General features: G+C 42.0%; 1 protein-coding gene across 5 annotated transcripts in view; it reads left to right on the forward strand.

Moving 5' to 3' along the window:
- Nucleotides 1-16,816, forward strand: part of IKZF2 (IKAROS family zinc finger 2) — a 117,488-nt gene that overhangs the window by 89,097 nt on the left and 11,575 nt on the right. For all 5 annotated transcript variants that reach the window (XM_053982173.1, XM_053982172.1, XM_053982175.1 and 2 more), the window contains 2 exons: nt 5,513-5,650; nt 13,216-13,359. In XM_053982173.1, coding sequence (XP_053838148.1) covers nt 5,513-5,650; nt 13,216-13,359 — 282 coding nt within the window. The remainder of the gene's footprint in view (nt 1-5,512; nt 5,651-13,215; nt 13,360-16,816) is intronic.

Here is a 16,816-nt window from a genome sequence, read left to right on the forward strand (position 1 = left end):
TAATCACAGTGTATTATTAAGTCCTTAGTTTCTCAGTAGAGGTACCAGTGCTATTTTTCTGTGTCTCCCTGCTTGTGAGTGCTCCACTAAATTAGCCTCTGTGCATCTGGCAAAGTGCACAAGTTCATTTACATGCTGTGAAGAAGGGAATTATTACCTTAATCATATGTATGAATAATTGAAGCCCAGGAAATCAGAATAACTTGCCTGCAGTCACAAATTTGTAGTGTAACCAAGAGGTGAACTGTATGCTCCCTTGTCCCAACCCAGTGCCTTAAATCACATTTCCTACCTCTGTGCTAAAGCTGATTGTGCTCTGATAAGTCCCATTCAAGGCAAAGGGCTGCTTTGTAGGCACTGTGTAACTGCAGAACAGTTCCCTTCACTTAGGCACCTTCCAGTTTGAGGGAAGACAACGATTAGTGAATTAATAAAGGTTATGGTTATGATGGGGGAATCACTGATATGTTGAGATGCTCAAATGCATCCAGGAAAGGGCAACAAGGCTGGTGAAGGATCTGGAGCACAAGACCTGTGGAGGAGCTGGAGTTGTTTAGCCTGGAGAAAAGGAGGCTCAGGGGAGACCTAATTGCTCTCTAGAACTCCCTGAAAGGTGGCTGTAGGCAGGTGGGAATTGGTCTCTTCTCTCAGGCAACCACTGATAGGACAAGAGGACACAGCCTTAAGCTGTGCCAGGGGAAGTTCAGACTGGACGTCAGGAAAAAATTCTTCACAGAAGGAGTGATTGAGCATTGGAATGCCCAGGGAGGTGGTGGAGTCACTGACCCTGGAGGTGTTTAAAAAAAGATTGGACGTGGCACTCAGTGCCATGGTTTAGTTGATAAGGTGGTGTTAGGTCATAGGTTGGACTTGATGATCTCAAAGGGCTTTTCCAACCTAGCTCATTCTGTGATTCTGTGATTCCGTGAAGTATCAGCTCAAAAGAACGTTTTAACTTTAACACTGCTCCAGAAAGCTTCAGTCAGAGAATATTGGTGTTTGCTCCAGATCTGGGTGCTGGGGGCTGAGCAGGAGTTCAGATTTTGCAGAAGTAAGTCCCACTCAGTGAACTGCTGTCAGAGGGTCTCTTGGTCTGAGCCAAAAGTAGCTGTGTTAGATGGCCATGCAGTGCACAAGTCCTGGCTGGCTCCACTTCCACAGTCTGGCCGGGGCAATAGAGCAAAAGTAATGGAAATCTGGGGCAAACCTTGCTCCTTGGACTGGGCCAGCCCATGTCACACTGACAGCGGGGCCCAGCCCTGCCCGAGCAGGACATGTGAGTGCTCGAACTGTGGCCATGGGCATCAGTGAATGGACAGGGAGGAATTCTGCTCTGCTTTGCTGCAGAGGACAATGTGCTGCCCAAACCAGGGAGTGTAGTGTCAGTGCTCTTAAAGGGAGGCAGGATTTTAGCTCACTTAAGTGCACTGCAGCTCTGAAGCCATTCCATAAGCCTTTCTCACTCTCTATGCTTGTGGCAAGGTGGTACCTGGGATGCCTTGTTGTTTCCCTTTGACTTACTTTATATTCTGCTATTCACTCCCATCTCTTTTGAGAGCAAAATGCTCTGTGAATGCCTTGCGGGCTCTTTCTCTTTCACTGACCTTTTTTATGACTGTAAAGAAGTTTCCTTAGGCCCAAGTCTGCTTTCTGTCTTGAATATTGACCTTAAGAGTTACACCATCTCGTTGTCACTGCACGCAGACTTCCCAGCTATCAAAGTTCACCCACAGGACTCAAAGTATTCCTAACTCAGAAACACCTATCTTTTATGTCCTCCTCCTCTTTCCCCTCCTCCCTCCACATGAGCATTTTAATTTCACAAGCAAAATCCATTTTGCTGTGAATTTTGATGAGTGGTTCACCTGTTTCCAGGGTAAAAATTGTACTTCAAATTTAAATGTCTTTTTCACTGTGACTGTCATAATATTTTCCATTTGAGGCTGAGATTCCACCGTGGGTTTTCTGTGCCATGTTGTCATCTGTCCAAATCTGAGCTTAAATGTGTGGAAATTCTGACATTTCAGTAAGAAATATAAAGTGGGTTTTTTATGTTCTTCAAGTTAGCTGTTTCATAGGTGTGGCCACTGGGTTTTGCCCAGCACTCTGGTCTTTCCCAGTTCAACAACAGATCGAAGATTTCTCAAGATTTCTGGGCTTGTTTGCATTGACTACGCCGTGTCATTTTTGTGAGAATAAGTGACGGTGATTTTTTATCTGATTGTTGATCCTGAAAAGCTGATAACAGGCTAATTACCCCAAACCAGGCATTTCCAGCCTGACTTTGCTTGGCAGGAGATGGTTGCGTGTGACGCCGAATGTGGTGTCCCTGTACGTGCGGATCTTGGAGAAGGCAGTTTCAAATCAAGCACACTTGGAGCTGTTTCCCAATGAAAATCGCTCTGTGGTAGAAAGACCCATCTTTAGTGGGGGTTTTGAGAGGGGTTTGGTAGGTGTAGTGCTGTTGGACTCCTTCCCCTCGAGTCAATGCCCTTTAGTCAGACTGCTTATGCCCAGTAGTCTGAGCTACATGTTTTGGGGCAAATTTTGAATATTGCTGTTTACCTACACTCAAGTATTTGACGAAGGATGAAATATTTTTTTGTAAGTCATGTGGTTTTGTGTCAGGTTGTTACGTGGAACAAAGTATGCTGTTGAGATTATCACTGAAATTGAATTCTCTAAAAGGTTTTTGCAGCTTTCTATCAAGTAATATGAAATACATAGAAATGTACACCCACTGGCAACATTCACTTCCTTTTTTTTTTTTTTTGTCATTAACTTCTTTGAGAATACAAGGGGATATTTGCAGCTGTTTCAGTGGCTTGACATTTGTCACAATGATACAATTCCTAAAATGTTGACTGTAATTGCTGCCTCAGCTCACTGAACCTCTTACCAAACAGGCTGTGAGAATTGCTGGTGACACAAACTCCTGCTCTCAGAACTGATTCCATTGTGGTCTGACCTGATCAATTGCTCTTTAACGCAAGTCCCAGTCACTCTGTGTAATTCTATAGTGTAAATCTCTGTGTAATTTTATAGTGTAATATTTTACACCTTTGGGGCTATGATGTGATTACACCTCTAGAGCCAGGGGGAAATTAACCCAAGGGAGTTGTGCTTGATACTACTCAGCTGGTGCTCACAAACTTCATTCTTTGCAGCTGTGTGTTAAGCAACATGACCAACACTTGCCACATGTTGTTTATTCTCTTATCTTCCCCCCAAAGAAGGGAACATGTCTACTGGGTCTATTTCTTTCCTTAAGGAATTATGTTCCTTAAATCCCATATTGCCTGTAGAAATCATGTCTTTATCGTTAACTTTTATCCTGTCTATTAACTTTCAAATTTTATGGAATTTTGGTAGCTGACCATCCAAGATATCGTTGGAAAAGCTCTACCATGTTTTATGTAAATAGTTCCTGAAATGGTTGCAATGCAGGGAGCAACCATTTGAAGAGGTCTAATAAAACCTCTTTTTTGACTGTTAATTATTAATTTTTTATGATATGAGCTTGTAGCAGAATATTTCTCTCGGTGTTAAATGATAATAATGTAATTAATTGTAGCTGCCTAAAATAGCTGCAAGCAATCACCCCTTTTCTTTCTGTCTTACAGTTTATCTAAGTTGCTTGATAGCTTAGTGTAGCCAAACTGGGTGGGCTAATTCAGCCCTGCTTCAGCTCAGTTAACATAATTCCTTCAATTGCACTGCATTTTTTTATTGGACACCACATTAGCTTCTAATGAAGGTGTCAGACTGACAGACATTGATGCCCTCTAAATGCACAATGAAGCATTGTAATGGTGATTATAGAAGCCTCTCCATCCTGGGGAACCTCTGGTGCGTTTTCCTGAAGGTGCCTCCAGAATGAACTGGCTGGTTTATGTTTAAGAGCTGGGTCTCGATCCAGATCATTCACATCAAGGGCAATTATTGTGGGAATGATAATGAGTCTCACACTGGGCCTCCACTGAGAATTCCATTACCAGCATCAGTTATGGCAACAGTGTAAGCAAGCGAGCAAACTAAAATGAAGACCACAACCACTCTGGTCTAAGACACACTTTCTTGAGGATAAGCCTTATCTCGAAACAAAGAAATCCACAGTTTGGATACTTACTAAAAGCAGGGGTTTTTTTCCCTTGCTGGAAGACTTGGTTGTGCCACTAAAATGTGCATACGAACTTTTTGGGAAAACCCGAAACTTTCTGCAAGCATGTTCTTTTAATCAAATTCCTTTTTTCATGTTTGAGCCCTCTGCCCAGCTCATTCTTGGCTGTGCCTGTCCCCCCACAGCTTCCTTGCGTTTTCCCATCCCAATGGTGACGATGCAGTTTGGCTGCAATTAGTACAGCTCAGATTTCATTAAGTAAATGACTGTGAAAAGCTTTCAATATTGGGACAAACCCAACAGAAACATGTAGATTACCCAACAGAGGATGTTCTCCATTTCTTTGGCCAGAAACTAAAAATCTTACCTAAGATTTTCAAAACTCTGGAAGAAGTTTGACCTTCCCCTTCCTTCAGCCAGCTCTGAAGTTTGCAGCCGATGGTGTTTTACTAGACTTGCAGCACTGACTTAATAGCTCTTTAGTTATTAGAGGATAAATGTTCATGTTCTACAAGTTTAAATTATATTAAAAGCCTTTATTAGCACCACTTGGCAAAATACCTTCTGGCTAGCTCTCTGGCCTTGGGCTAGGCCATTCTTGTGGTTTCTTAATGACATACTATGAAATGGATATAATTTATGAGAATTTGGTGCCAGGTTTTGCGTGTATTAAGAAGCATTTGCCATTTGTGCTTAATGCTGCTGAGCAAAATGAAAAAGATTAAAAACTTGAGTTACGTCTTGCATTCATCTGGCTTGATATTCATTGTACATGGCCTTTTGTATTATTATGTATATATATTTATACTATATATTTTTTTATATTATCTGCTCTCTGAATTACTGGTGCTTTTTCAGTTCTGGCACATAGCAGTGCTATTACCAAAGTTACTTTCAATTTATTTTCCAACCCTCCCTGAGTAATTTTGGCAAAGTATTCTCAATGAAAGAACTCTGAGCCACATAATTGGTTTCCCCACAGTTGGGAGAAGAATTAGGCCACTGGGGCAGCTCATTTTTGTGACAGCAACTGTGCCATGGGCCAAAGGCCTCAGAAGTTTCTTCCCCACGAGACTTGGTGCTGGGGTGTGATTCAGCTGGTTGGTATTTTCCCCCTCTCAGCATCTGTTTATTTGCTTTGCCACCAAGGCCGCCTCCTTTTCCTTCTGCTGATACAGCATCAGTGTGAAAAACAGATGGGGCAAAGCACCGGGCGGGTGGGAGGAGGCGTGTGCTGTGGGAAAACGGGCCTGGGAGAAAGACCTGGGGCTCGAGTAACCTTTCTTAGGTGTCTTTCCATCACAAGAGTTGTTTGAGGCGGAGGTGTGAGCTTTGGTGATTGCAGAAGAGGGCTGCCGTGGATCTGACCCGATGCTCTCATTCTTTCCGCAGTGGGGAAGCCTCACAAGTGCAACTACTGTGGCCGGAGCTACAAGCAGCGCAGTTCTCTGGAGGAGCACAAGGAACGCTGCCACAACTATCTGCAGAATGTCAGTCTGGAGGCTGCTGGGCAGGTCATGAGTCACCATGGTGGGTGCAAACCGCCTCCAGAGCTCCCTTGGATTTGGAGCGTCTCACGCGGGTTTCTTTCCATCTCCTTTTTCTTCCTTCCTTTCGTCTTCGCATCGCTTCCGTCTTAGAGGTTGCTTACACTCAGAGAGGCAGGAGGAGAAAAGATGGGCTGAAATCCTCACTCTGTCCAGTTTAACAGCCCTATTTGTGCTTATTTTGTTTAAGTCAGTATTTCATTTTTTAGTATGTGTACATAATGCAGGCATGAAAATAAAGCCAAGTCACCTGTTCAAATTAACCCAAAAAATCATGTCATAGAATCATAGAACAGTTTGGTTTGGAAGGGTCCTTAAAGACCCTCCAGTTCCACCCCCTGCCATCAGCAGGGACACCTTCCACTACACCAGGTTGCTCCAAGCCCCATCCAATCTGGCCTTGGACACTCCCAGGGATGGGGCAGCCACAGCTTCTCTGGGCAACCTGTGCCAGGGCATCACCGCCCTCACAGGGAGGAATTTCTTCACAATGTGCCATCTGTCCCTGCCCTCTGGCAGTGGGAAGCCATTGTCCTTTGTCCTGTCCCTCCATCCCTTGTCCCAAGTCCCTCTCCAGCTCTCCTGGAGCCCCTTTAGGCACTGGAAGTGCTCTGAGGTCTCCCTGGAGCCTTCTTTTCTCCAGGTGAACAGCCCCAGTTCTCCCAGCCTGGCTCCAGAGCAGAGGAGCTCCAGCCCTTGGAGTATCTCCAAGGCTTCCTCTGGACTCACTCCAACAGCTCCATGTCCTTCTTATGTTGGGAGTCGAAGCCATGTATAAAATGTGTGATTCTCCTCCCCTTCCTTTCTGATAGTGAGTGATAATTAGAAAAAATAAGGATGGCAGAGGTATTCAGAAGTAATTTTTTCTACCCTCTGTAATACTATCTTATTCCTCCAAAAAATGGAGGGATGGATGTAAAAATCTCTAGAGCAGTATGGAATTCAATAGTGTTGTAGAATGTAATTATAACAAAAAAAAATGTTTGTATGCATTTACATTTGCTAGTATTAATATGTTAACTAACACTGCATGTGTTAATATACATAAGGGCTGAAGATTGCCAAAAAGATTGTTGAAAGCAAGAAATGTCAAACTCTGTGAATTTGTTTTCAGAAATTTCTGGAGCTATTAGTATGGATAATGAGCATAATGTCTCAGACTGCAGGGTTGAAGGCTTCTCTGTAGCACTATATGCTAAGTGGTAGCTGTCCAAAAACAGTTATAATTTTATTCAAAATTAGTGTCTCACAAACTCTTCTAAAATGGAACTTCTTTTAACTTTTCAAAGTTGTCTTTAGATGTTTGATATTTGAAAACTTTAAATTTTTTTACTATTCAGAAAGTATAAAAATGGAATGCTTTCCATTTTGATTTAAAATTACCATATACCTATAAATACCAAAGGAAGTTAGTTTATGGGTAAATGAAAAGGCAAAAGAACACTTTCTTTTTTTTTTTCCATTTTGCTTATCATGACTGAGTGGAGACACAGGGCTTCATCTGGAAATAATTTCTGTAAAATCTTTTTAAAACCCTGAAAATGCGAGCTGAAATAAAATCTATTCAGCATTGCTACTATAGGCTATATTGTGGTGACAGAAATCTCCAAAATTTTTTAAATAGTACTTTCCCATGACCAATTTAAGCCTATAAGGACACATTAGACAGTTTTAGTACACGTTGCCAAAATATTCATACAGCTCTATTAAGTAATTGCTCTCTTTGTAGACACCCTGGAGACTAAAGTCAACATTTAAAATGTCATGGATGTTTTAAAGATATTGACACGAGTGATAATGTGCCTGAGGTGGCTTTTTTCTGGTAAAAATCAGTGAAAAGGCAGATTTCAGGGCTTTGCTCTTTGGCAGTACCTGTTGTGGGCTTGGTCAAGGAGTGGGAGGCTTAGGCAGAAATTGAATCTCTGAATTGATTCCCAACAAAATACCCACTCCTTGTGCCTGTCTTGTTAACCAGGGAGGGATGCCTTCAGTCAGCCTTTCCTTAGGGAATAACAGGAGCCTGCCCATAGCTCTGACAGCCAGGATGTTTGAGATCCTGTTGTGGAGGAGCTTCCCAAATGCCGCTCAATGTCTGGCTTTATTAGACAGTTATTTATTAAAATATTAAATCAAATTAATTAAAATTTCTGAGGAGATCTAAATCTTTTTCTAAGCTGCCTAATGCCATGACAAGAAGGGTAAGTCCTTAACCTTGTGTGCCCAAAGAAGCTGCAGTGATTGACCTTGCATTGATTTTTCTACCACCTGAAGTTAAACCAGTGCAAATCCCATGTGGACAGTTCTTTTATTTACAGCCTGACTGACTTTGCTTGGGCTTAAAATAGAAGTGTTCATACAACCACTTCACTTTTCTCAACAAAATTAGCTTAAAGCAGCACTTTGAATTCAACTAGTGCCTCTTTCTCCTCCGGGCAAATATGTCTGTGCCTCCCCTGGTGAATGTTTAAGGGGATGTTTGATCCACTGTCTTCATTTAGTTGTTTAGTGAGGGCACAGCGAGGAAAGGCAGCGACAGGGAGCTCCAGATTCAGCTGGGACCAGTCATAAATCTCAGCTCCCACCCCAGCACCACTCACATCAGTGAAGCTCAGCATGAGGGTCATGAGCACCAACCTCTAGAGGTCTGCAGCAAAGTCCTTTTTCCTGAGACTGTAAAGACACCAGGGAAGAGTACAAAAATGGTTACCCAGCTTAATGTTAGGCCTTCTACTAACCCTGAAAAAACTGTATTCGTTTCCTTGTCTCCCATGTCACACATGGAAATTATATTCCTGAGGATGACTAAGAGTATGTTTTGGAGACTTTTATTTTGCATCCCACTGGGGTGAGCTTTCCTAACTCTCTTTCCAAATTCTTGGTGTTTTGTTTTTGCTGGGCGTTTTGAAGCACTGGACTGCATTTTGGTGTGACTCCTGCTCACAACTTCACCATTGTACACAGAACAGGGAGACGTGGGGATTTTCTGATCCCTACCAACATCTTGCTCCTCCTGCTTTTAACAGCACCAGCATTGGCCAACACTAAGCATTGATCCAAATTATTTCTGCAGAGACTAATTGTTCCAGAAAACTGGAAGCAGCCCCTACAGGGTTTGGATTTTTTTCAAGCATTGTGCTCAAGCCCATCAGTTTATAGGCATGCTACAGACATCTACTTTGGTGCTTTCAATTATCTCTGTCTTGCAGATGGCTGGGTCACCTGACTGAAGCCACAGAGGGAAGCAAGAGAGGAGGAAGGAGGGCTAGTTTTTGGGGGTGGGTAGGAATATACAAATCTCTGGGTCTTGCTCCATCCTCTTGCTGGGTGCCAGTTGCTTGTTGAGCTGCCCCTCCTTGTGTTCCTGTTCCCTGCTCAGCAGGACAGATGCTGCAAGAGAGATCCCATGATTTTGTTGTTGAAATTTTTCAGCTAAGCTGTCCTGGCTCTGGAAGGAGAAATTAGTCTCTAGTCTCCTAGCTCACAGTGTGTTGGGGGTGACAAAAGGGGCAGTCCCTGAATGCCAGGAACATGCCCTTTGCAGGAAAGAACAGGGAGAAATGTTGAAGGCTAGCTATGGTTTACACCCAGTTATGTCTTCTTCTCCACTGCCACAAAGCCGAAAGTCCAGAGAAATTCTTCCAGGAATGGAGAAGGGTACTCTTTTCAGGAGAAGGAGAAAGAAGCCTAGCCCTAGGCTGTGTGAGGCTCAAAGGCCAGCTCCACATAAAACACACAATGGCCTTGTGTCTTTCCCTCTTACATAGTTGCTTAAAACATCGTTAAAATGCTGGTCCCACAGGACACTTCTCACCAGGGTCCATGGGAATATTTCCTGTCATTTCTCTGCACACACACACTTCTTTTAAATAGCAATATTGTGAGCCTTAGAAAGGAAATTGAGGTTGATGGAGTAATACTAATTTATACCAGCTGAGACTTAGCCCAGTGTCTGGTGTCCGCACACAAAATATTTATCAGCAAAACACACACTGGGTAATTTTTTTGCTTCTCTTTTTTCCCCTATTCTTTTCTTACTGGTACAGCATAAATTTTTTTAATAGTTCATGTGGTTTCTTACAAATTAAGAAGTAAAAAGTTAAGGATACTCACTATAATTGAAAAAACAATGTCTTCAGGAAAAGAAAGATTGTTCTGAAGACTATCCAAGTTCATGAATTAAGAGTTTAGCTCAGAAACAATTCTTTGTATTAACTACAATTGAGTATTGGCAGTGTCAGAGGCAGTGAACTCTTCCATGGGCAGTCCAGGAGCACACCCTGACAGGTGATAAAGAACATCCCTGAACAGAAACATACTCAAGCGTGGGGTTTTCCTGGGCTGGAAGTTTGATTTTTAGAATAAAAAAGTCTTCCTGAGCTGAGACTGTAAATGTTCAGCATAAAATGAGTTGCTGTATCTGTGTTAGTTATATCTTGTCAGCTGTTCAAGGTAATGAAGTAGGATGTACTACAACAAAAAAAGGAATTGCATTTACTGCTGAGTAAATGTGTACACGAGCTTCTACTACAGAGCAGCTGATTGTTGAGAACTGGTAGTTGTGTATGATCAGTTTGTTTTCCCTCTTTCCTACTTTGTTTTTCCTTAAAAAAAAAAAAAAGCAGGCTGGGCTATGTGTCCTTTTTTTGTGTGTTTTTAAAAGTGAAATGAAAATGAATGTATCTAGAATTGTCAATGTGATATTTAACTTTTTGGGTTTCTGAAATGTGACGTCTCATCTGTTTGGTCCAGTTTTGTGTACTGTTTAAATGATTTCAGAAACTAGACTATTTCCTTCTTTCCCTTCTCCCAGGAAATCTGCATAAAAACACAGTCTGGTAACGTATTTCCATCATAACACAAATATTGGTGTGATTCAGTGATTCTCTTGCAAAAGAGAAGTGCCCTGGATTATAGACTTAGGTTCTGAGATGGGAAAAAGTACCTTCAGCGTGAAAGATAGAAAAGAAAATGTTTTTATTGTTGATGATTTTAGTTTTAAAATGAGTCCAAGCAGGATTTTTGCCTGACTTAGAGAAGAGCAGATGTCTTTTTTAGCACTATTCATTTTTCATGGAAGAAAGGTTTCAAATTATGTGTAGGAAATTTTACACACATATGCCCAGCAGCAGAATTATTTAATTATTACCTAATTGTTATAAGACCTTACAAATGTCACTACATTTGGGGCTTATTCAGATGGCTTTTAGAGTAATCAGGAGCTTTGAACTGGTTCAGGATGCTTTGCACAGGTGTTCCTAGGAGGGATTGAGCACCTTCCTAGTACCACACCACCAGCCTTGTGTGTCCTGTGCACCAAGGGCTGGAAATCCTTGAAGTTGCACTCAGGTGGACATAGCCCATGGCAATCACATCCCAGGATTCACACCCTGTGTGCATGCATCCACTGAGCCTGGGGAAACCAAAAAGGACAGCAAGATGCCAGTTCCCAGTGAAAATCAGCAGGCATCATCTTTTCTTTCCTTGCTAAATACTTGAGTAGTGCAGATAGCTCCTGACCAAGTACAGTATTTAATTAACCTTAAAACTTTACCCTTAGCTATTAAAGTATTCCAAGCCTCCCAGTCTACACTGGGCATTAATTAGGTCACTTGAACACTGCATCCCATTTTGTTGCAACATTAGATTCATTTCATATTTATGCTTTTTTCCCCTCCCTTTCAGTGATGCCAGCAGGACTGCCTTGTAAATGAGAAACCATTGTGTTTCTCAGGGGGAGCATCCTGTACAAATAAAAAAGCAGCAGAGTAAATCATTTTACAGCATATGGTAGATTCTAAGCCTCAAAGTACTCAGCTTTCCATAGCAGCAGAGGCTCAAACGGAATCAAATGAATAAATTGCCATGTTTTCTTATTATGATGATGTCTGAATTGAGAAGTTCACCTGAGCAGATACTCTGTTTTGTAATTGCCTCGTATTTGCTCTTCCTTGCTAGAAAGAAGGCAGAGACAAGGCTTTTATCACCCCATTTTTAGTGTATTATGTGCTAGCAAACAGCTGTGTTTAGGAACAGAGGGGTGATTATTCCATGCCAGGATCCTGGAGGTAGTGCAGTTCCACGGGAGGAAGGTGGGCTGGTGGTGTTCATTTATGGCACTGTCTGGGAGAAGGTGTCTGTGACACAAAAGGCTGCCATGGTGAGAGACCGGAGGAGGGCTGGCGGAACACGAGGGTGCCAGGCCTTCTCTGCCACCTCTGCAATACCCAGCACTTTGCTGGGAGCCTGATCTAAGACACACAATGCAATGGGTTCCTCTCAGTTTACAAACTGTAGGAACTCTATGCCCCAGCACCCCGGTTTCTGTTTTTCTGCCACCCATTCTTTATAACCCAACCATCCCATTAGCACATGGCCTAGTGGCTGATCCCTCTCAGGTTTTTCTTGCTACCTTCTGAGGATGAATGCAGGGACAATTAGGCCTGGTATTAAACTCATAACAGCAGAGCAGAGCTACACACTTGATAAGATATTGCAAATGACTGGGACTCTCCAGGCCTTCTCCACAGTCTGGTACTGCTGATTAGAAGAAGATGCTCAACAAAACCAAAGGACTTTATAGGTGCTTAAGAATGACTATATCAGCAAGAATGACTGTGCAAGTGGCTCACTACCCTGGTTAGAAGCCTGTGCAATTCCTACATTTTAGTTTTAGCACCTTATTCCCTAAACCAACAAATTACAGGACTGAAATGAGTAAAGACAGAAGAAGTTACTGATTTTTTTGGTTTTGTCTCAAATACAGTATATGAGCATTCCCCCTGATGTAGTTAGCACAGGAATGCTCCCTGCTGATCCCTGCTCCCTGATGATGTGAAGTAAGATGCAGAAAACCTCTGTTTGCAGACCGTTGGCTCTGAGGGGATAAAATATTAATCAAGAAATGGGTAGTTTCTGGATCTGATTCTGAAGGGAATTTCCATGTGATGTTAATCTTGTAATTCCAGTACAGTGTGTGTTGATTTTACAGTCTCATTACAGTGTGAAGAGAGGAAATATGCTTTAGCAAACCGATCCTTCATTTGAGAACCCTTTGTCTTAGGGAACACACAGCCAGGCCCAGCAAACACGACTCATCAATGCCGTGTGTGATTTTTAATCATTGAGATTAGTGCAAAAAGATAATACTAAGTGTAATTATGCTGTATGTGTGAAGGGAATACACAAAGAATGATAACTAAAGATTTACATTGGTGACAGGTGACCATATTGAAGAGTAATGAATACAAAATGTCACCTAGAGAGTGAGTTTTCAAAAGTGTCCTCTCCTCACTGGTGATCTTGAGTGTCCAGAATAAAACAGGCCCTTTTATAAATGCTAAAATTTGGGTTTCTGCTAAATAAGATGTTCCCGGGGAGGGATGTTTTGTGAATGTGGCTCTGCTTACAGGTGATTGCTGTCTTGATGCCCAAAGTGTTCTCACACCTTGCTTTATGTTGTGTTGCACAATCAGCAGGGCTCAAATTATTTGTGTTGTCTGTGAAGTTTAGACCAGACCTGTCTGATACCATTTTTTTGGTTTTATGTAGTACCTGCTCTGGAAGATTGTAAGGAACAAGAGCCTGTGATGGACAACAATATTTCTGTGGTGCCTTTTGAGAGACCTGCTGTTATAGAGAAGCTGACGAGCAACATGGGAAAGCGTAAAAGCTCCACCCCACAGAAGTTTGTGGGTAAGCTGGAAATGAGCCTTTTATTCTTTTATGTGCTATTTGTAATAGCCAGAAGAACAAGTGGAAAAGTGGCATTCTCACAACTTGTTTTTTATACAGCATGGAGGTGGTTAAATCGCAGCAAGAAATCATGATAATTACTGAATTCATTTTACCAGTCCAGAGAATTCAAAGGTGAAATCCACTATCATGAAATGCCTCAGAAAACCTTTAGCTTTTAACTTAATGCTGGTTTTTTTGTGTTTTTTTTTAAACTTCTCTCTAGCCCTTTTGAGATTTAGACTTGTCATCTTCTCTCTCCTTGCTCCAGAAAAACAAAAACAAGCTAAGACTGTCATATAATTATCTGTCTCCATATGTGTTAAAAAAATAAACAACAAGTATCTCAAGACTTCTAATTTGTATTAAGTTTCTGGCACTTGGCAACAACTGGTCTGATAACACTGGAACAAGGAAGTAAATCACATCCCTCTTGTTGGAAGAAAAAGTTCTTGCTTCAAGTGCAGCACTCTGCACACAGTAAACTTATTAATGCATGAATACGAAACAGCATTGGGTGGCTTTTGGTTACTAGATTTAGAATCCTAGGTCAAGAATCCATATTTTGCTTTGTGTCTTGACATATTAAAATTATTTAGCTTGTAACAGGTGACAGTATGGAGAATTTTACTTGGTTTGAGCTGTAACTTAAAGCTTCTTTTTACTGCTGCTGAAGCAATGCAAAACTTCTTAGGAGGGAAGCTGAAGCAGAGATTTGTTTGGGGGAAGTGTCAGAGTCTGAAGTCACGTAATAGGTGTTTTCCTTTCCACGCTCACTCCCTGAAGGGCAGTCACACAGAACTTAAGGGTGTCTCATTCTGCCTACACTAAGGACCCTTACAGAGAGCATCACAGGACTGTAAGTAATTAGCACAGCCATTTAGAAAAATTGTTGCCCCTCAGCTAGATGGAGATTCAGATGGATTTGTTAAATCACCCCTGCAGGTGGCTGTAAGTAAGCTGCATGGCTTGGAATAGCAGGGGGCCAGCAGTGTGTAGCAGCTCACCTGGGGGGACTGACACACTGACCTGGCTGCTCTCAGTCAGCTGACCATTCCCAAATACCAGTGCTGAGCCGAGGTTAGGCCAGCAATGATCCATCCCACATGGGGAATATTGGGAGACGTCAGTATCTCCTATGATGTTATATATTCAGACCAGAAAGGTGATTTTACTTGTCCACTCATGCACCATTGACCATGTGTTGTTCTTGTGTTCGGAGGTAAATTTACTGATTGGAAATCTTTGCCTGAGAGATGCTATACTACATTATTATTATTCTCTTCAGCGGGTTATACTACTTTGTTGTTAGATAAATCTGTTTTTTTCTATAGGTGTAACATATCACTATCCATATGTAGGAAAAAAAGTACCCCCTTTCATATTTACCATATCTTATTTTTCTGATCTTTAGTGGCATCACAGTGTTTAGATTAAATAACAGCAGTCTTCACTTGGCTGCCTTTCTTTTTTTTTTTTTTTTTTGTCCCCTCCACCATGACCTCACTTTTCTTCCCAATTAAATATTGTTCAGCTCTATCAGGAAGAATGTGTAATGGTTCTGTTGCTTGCAGGAAATTTTCCTGTGCATACTGCAAGCATGGCACCTGTCCAAAACAACTTAATGGTGTTTATGAGAAGGTCATGTAAGCATAAGCTAAAATCTTTGCATGCTACATCTATCAGTGCTTTACTGCTCTTTCTGATCAGCAATCTCCAAGGGACTGTGGTTATGGACCACAGTCTCTCCTATGGCTGACTTTTCAGGAGGAAAGGAAGCAGCAGCAAATAGAATGAATTCATTTCTGAGTGAGAGACTTGGTTATATATCTGCTCTTGAGGTACTAGTCTTACCAAACCAGCTGAAACAGTGCAGGCAGAGAGTACAATTTGCAATGTGCAGGAGTGTGAGTACTTCATTTTGCTTCTTGTTCAATGAGGGAGAGGCAGACACCAGTTAAATTAAAAGCAGCCGTCTTCAGGCTGGTCATGTGGAGCAGACTCACATATTTTCAGTTGGAATTTGGAGCTTCCTCTCAGAATGTCACCGAGGTTAAGAACTGGCAGGATGCAAAAGGAGACATTTATGTGGCTTACGATAAGACCATGGTTGTTAGAGTAAGAATTAAAAATACACGGGCGTCTCAGAACAGATGAAGATCAGCCGGCTGCCAAATTACACTCAGCTTCTGGTTAATGGGGGTCAGGGAGAAACTTCCCCAGGGGTGAATGCTGGAACAGCTTCCTCCAAGGTTTCTTGGAGCTTTCTCCCAAGCGTCCAGCATTGCAGCTGCTTTAGATACTTGATGAGATGAACTACAGGTATCACAGGACAGCTGTGTCTGTGTGCTTTGATCTAGCTTCAAATACCTGTTTTGGGGTTTATTTGAATGTCATGTAGCCAAAGGGAAGGAAGTTTTTTCTTCTACTACACTAATGTAGGGCAAGGATAAATAGACTTCGAGCATAGTTTAAATGAAAATTCAGAATGATTGGTCTGATTAGCTGATTTTAAATATAGAATTGGCTAAAAAGGCATTTAATTTGGAAACTACATTGTACTGGTCTGGTATATTGGACTGTTTATTGGTTACTTCTGAGCTCTGCGTTTTACACCCTCTCCTTCCCATGTTATCATTTATTTTGCTTTTTTATGTCACACTCCATTTCTCAGGCTCTGACATCTTTGGAACTGGTTCATAATTAAAGGAATAAATAATTCAGGTCACTGGCAATTTACAGCTTTCTTTGCTGTCTGTGCTGGAGTAACTAAACATGGATGATGAAAGGAATCAAAATAAGGTTTGCATCATTTATCCAAGTAGCCCGTAACAGATGGGTAATATTTCTTCATCTGTAAAGCCTACAAAGGACTGACAGTGTGTTTGGCAGCTGGATCAGACCCTCACCAGATACATTTCTTTATCCAAACACAAGAATGACACAGGAGGCCAGAGCAGGTGACAGGTACCAGTGGGCACCAGACACACTTGCCTCCTCGAGCTGTCCTCCAGTCCCCCTTTGGCCCTACTTGGGAAGGGGCTGCACTGTTTCACAGGAGGCTGGAGCCACGTCCAGTTGCAGAGCTGTCCATCCTGTCTGTGGCAGCACAGCCATCACAGGCTGCCAGACCACAGCAAAACACTGAAAGGAGGATGTTGGATGGCAAGAATCATCCAGCAGTCGTGTCAGATTACCAGGACCATCATTGGGTACACATCAGAGGTACACACACATGCTATGGTGTCCAGCCATGTGAACAGTATTGCTGAACAGAGGAGGAATATCCATGTGCTTCACTTTAGACTTACATTTAATTACCTTGATAATCAGGGCTAAGTTCCCCAGCAGAAGTGATGCATCATCATCTCTAAGGACATCATGGTTCTTCTCTATGCATCACTTTAGAATAAGTCAT

The sequence above is a fragment of the Vidua macroura genome, chromosome 7 (genome assembly GCF_024509145.1).
Source record: "Vidua macroura isolate BioBank_ID:100142 chromosome 7, ASM2450914v1, whole genome shotgun sequence".
NCBI classification, from domain to species: domain Eukaryota; kingdom Metazoa; phylum Chordata; class Aves; order Passeriformes; family Viduidae; genus Vidua; species Vidua macroura.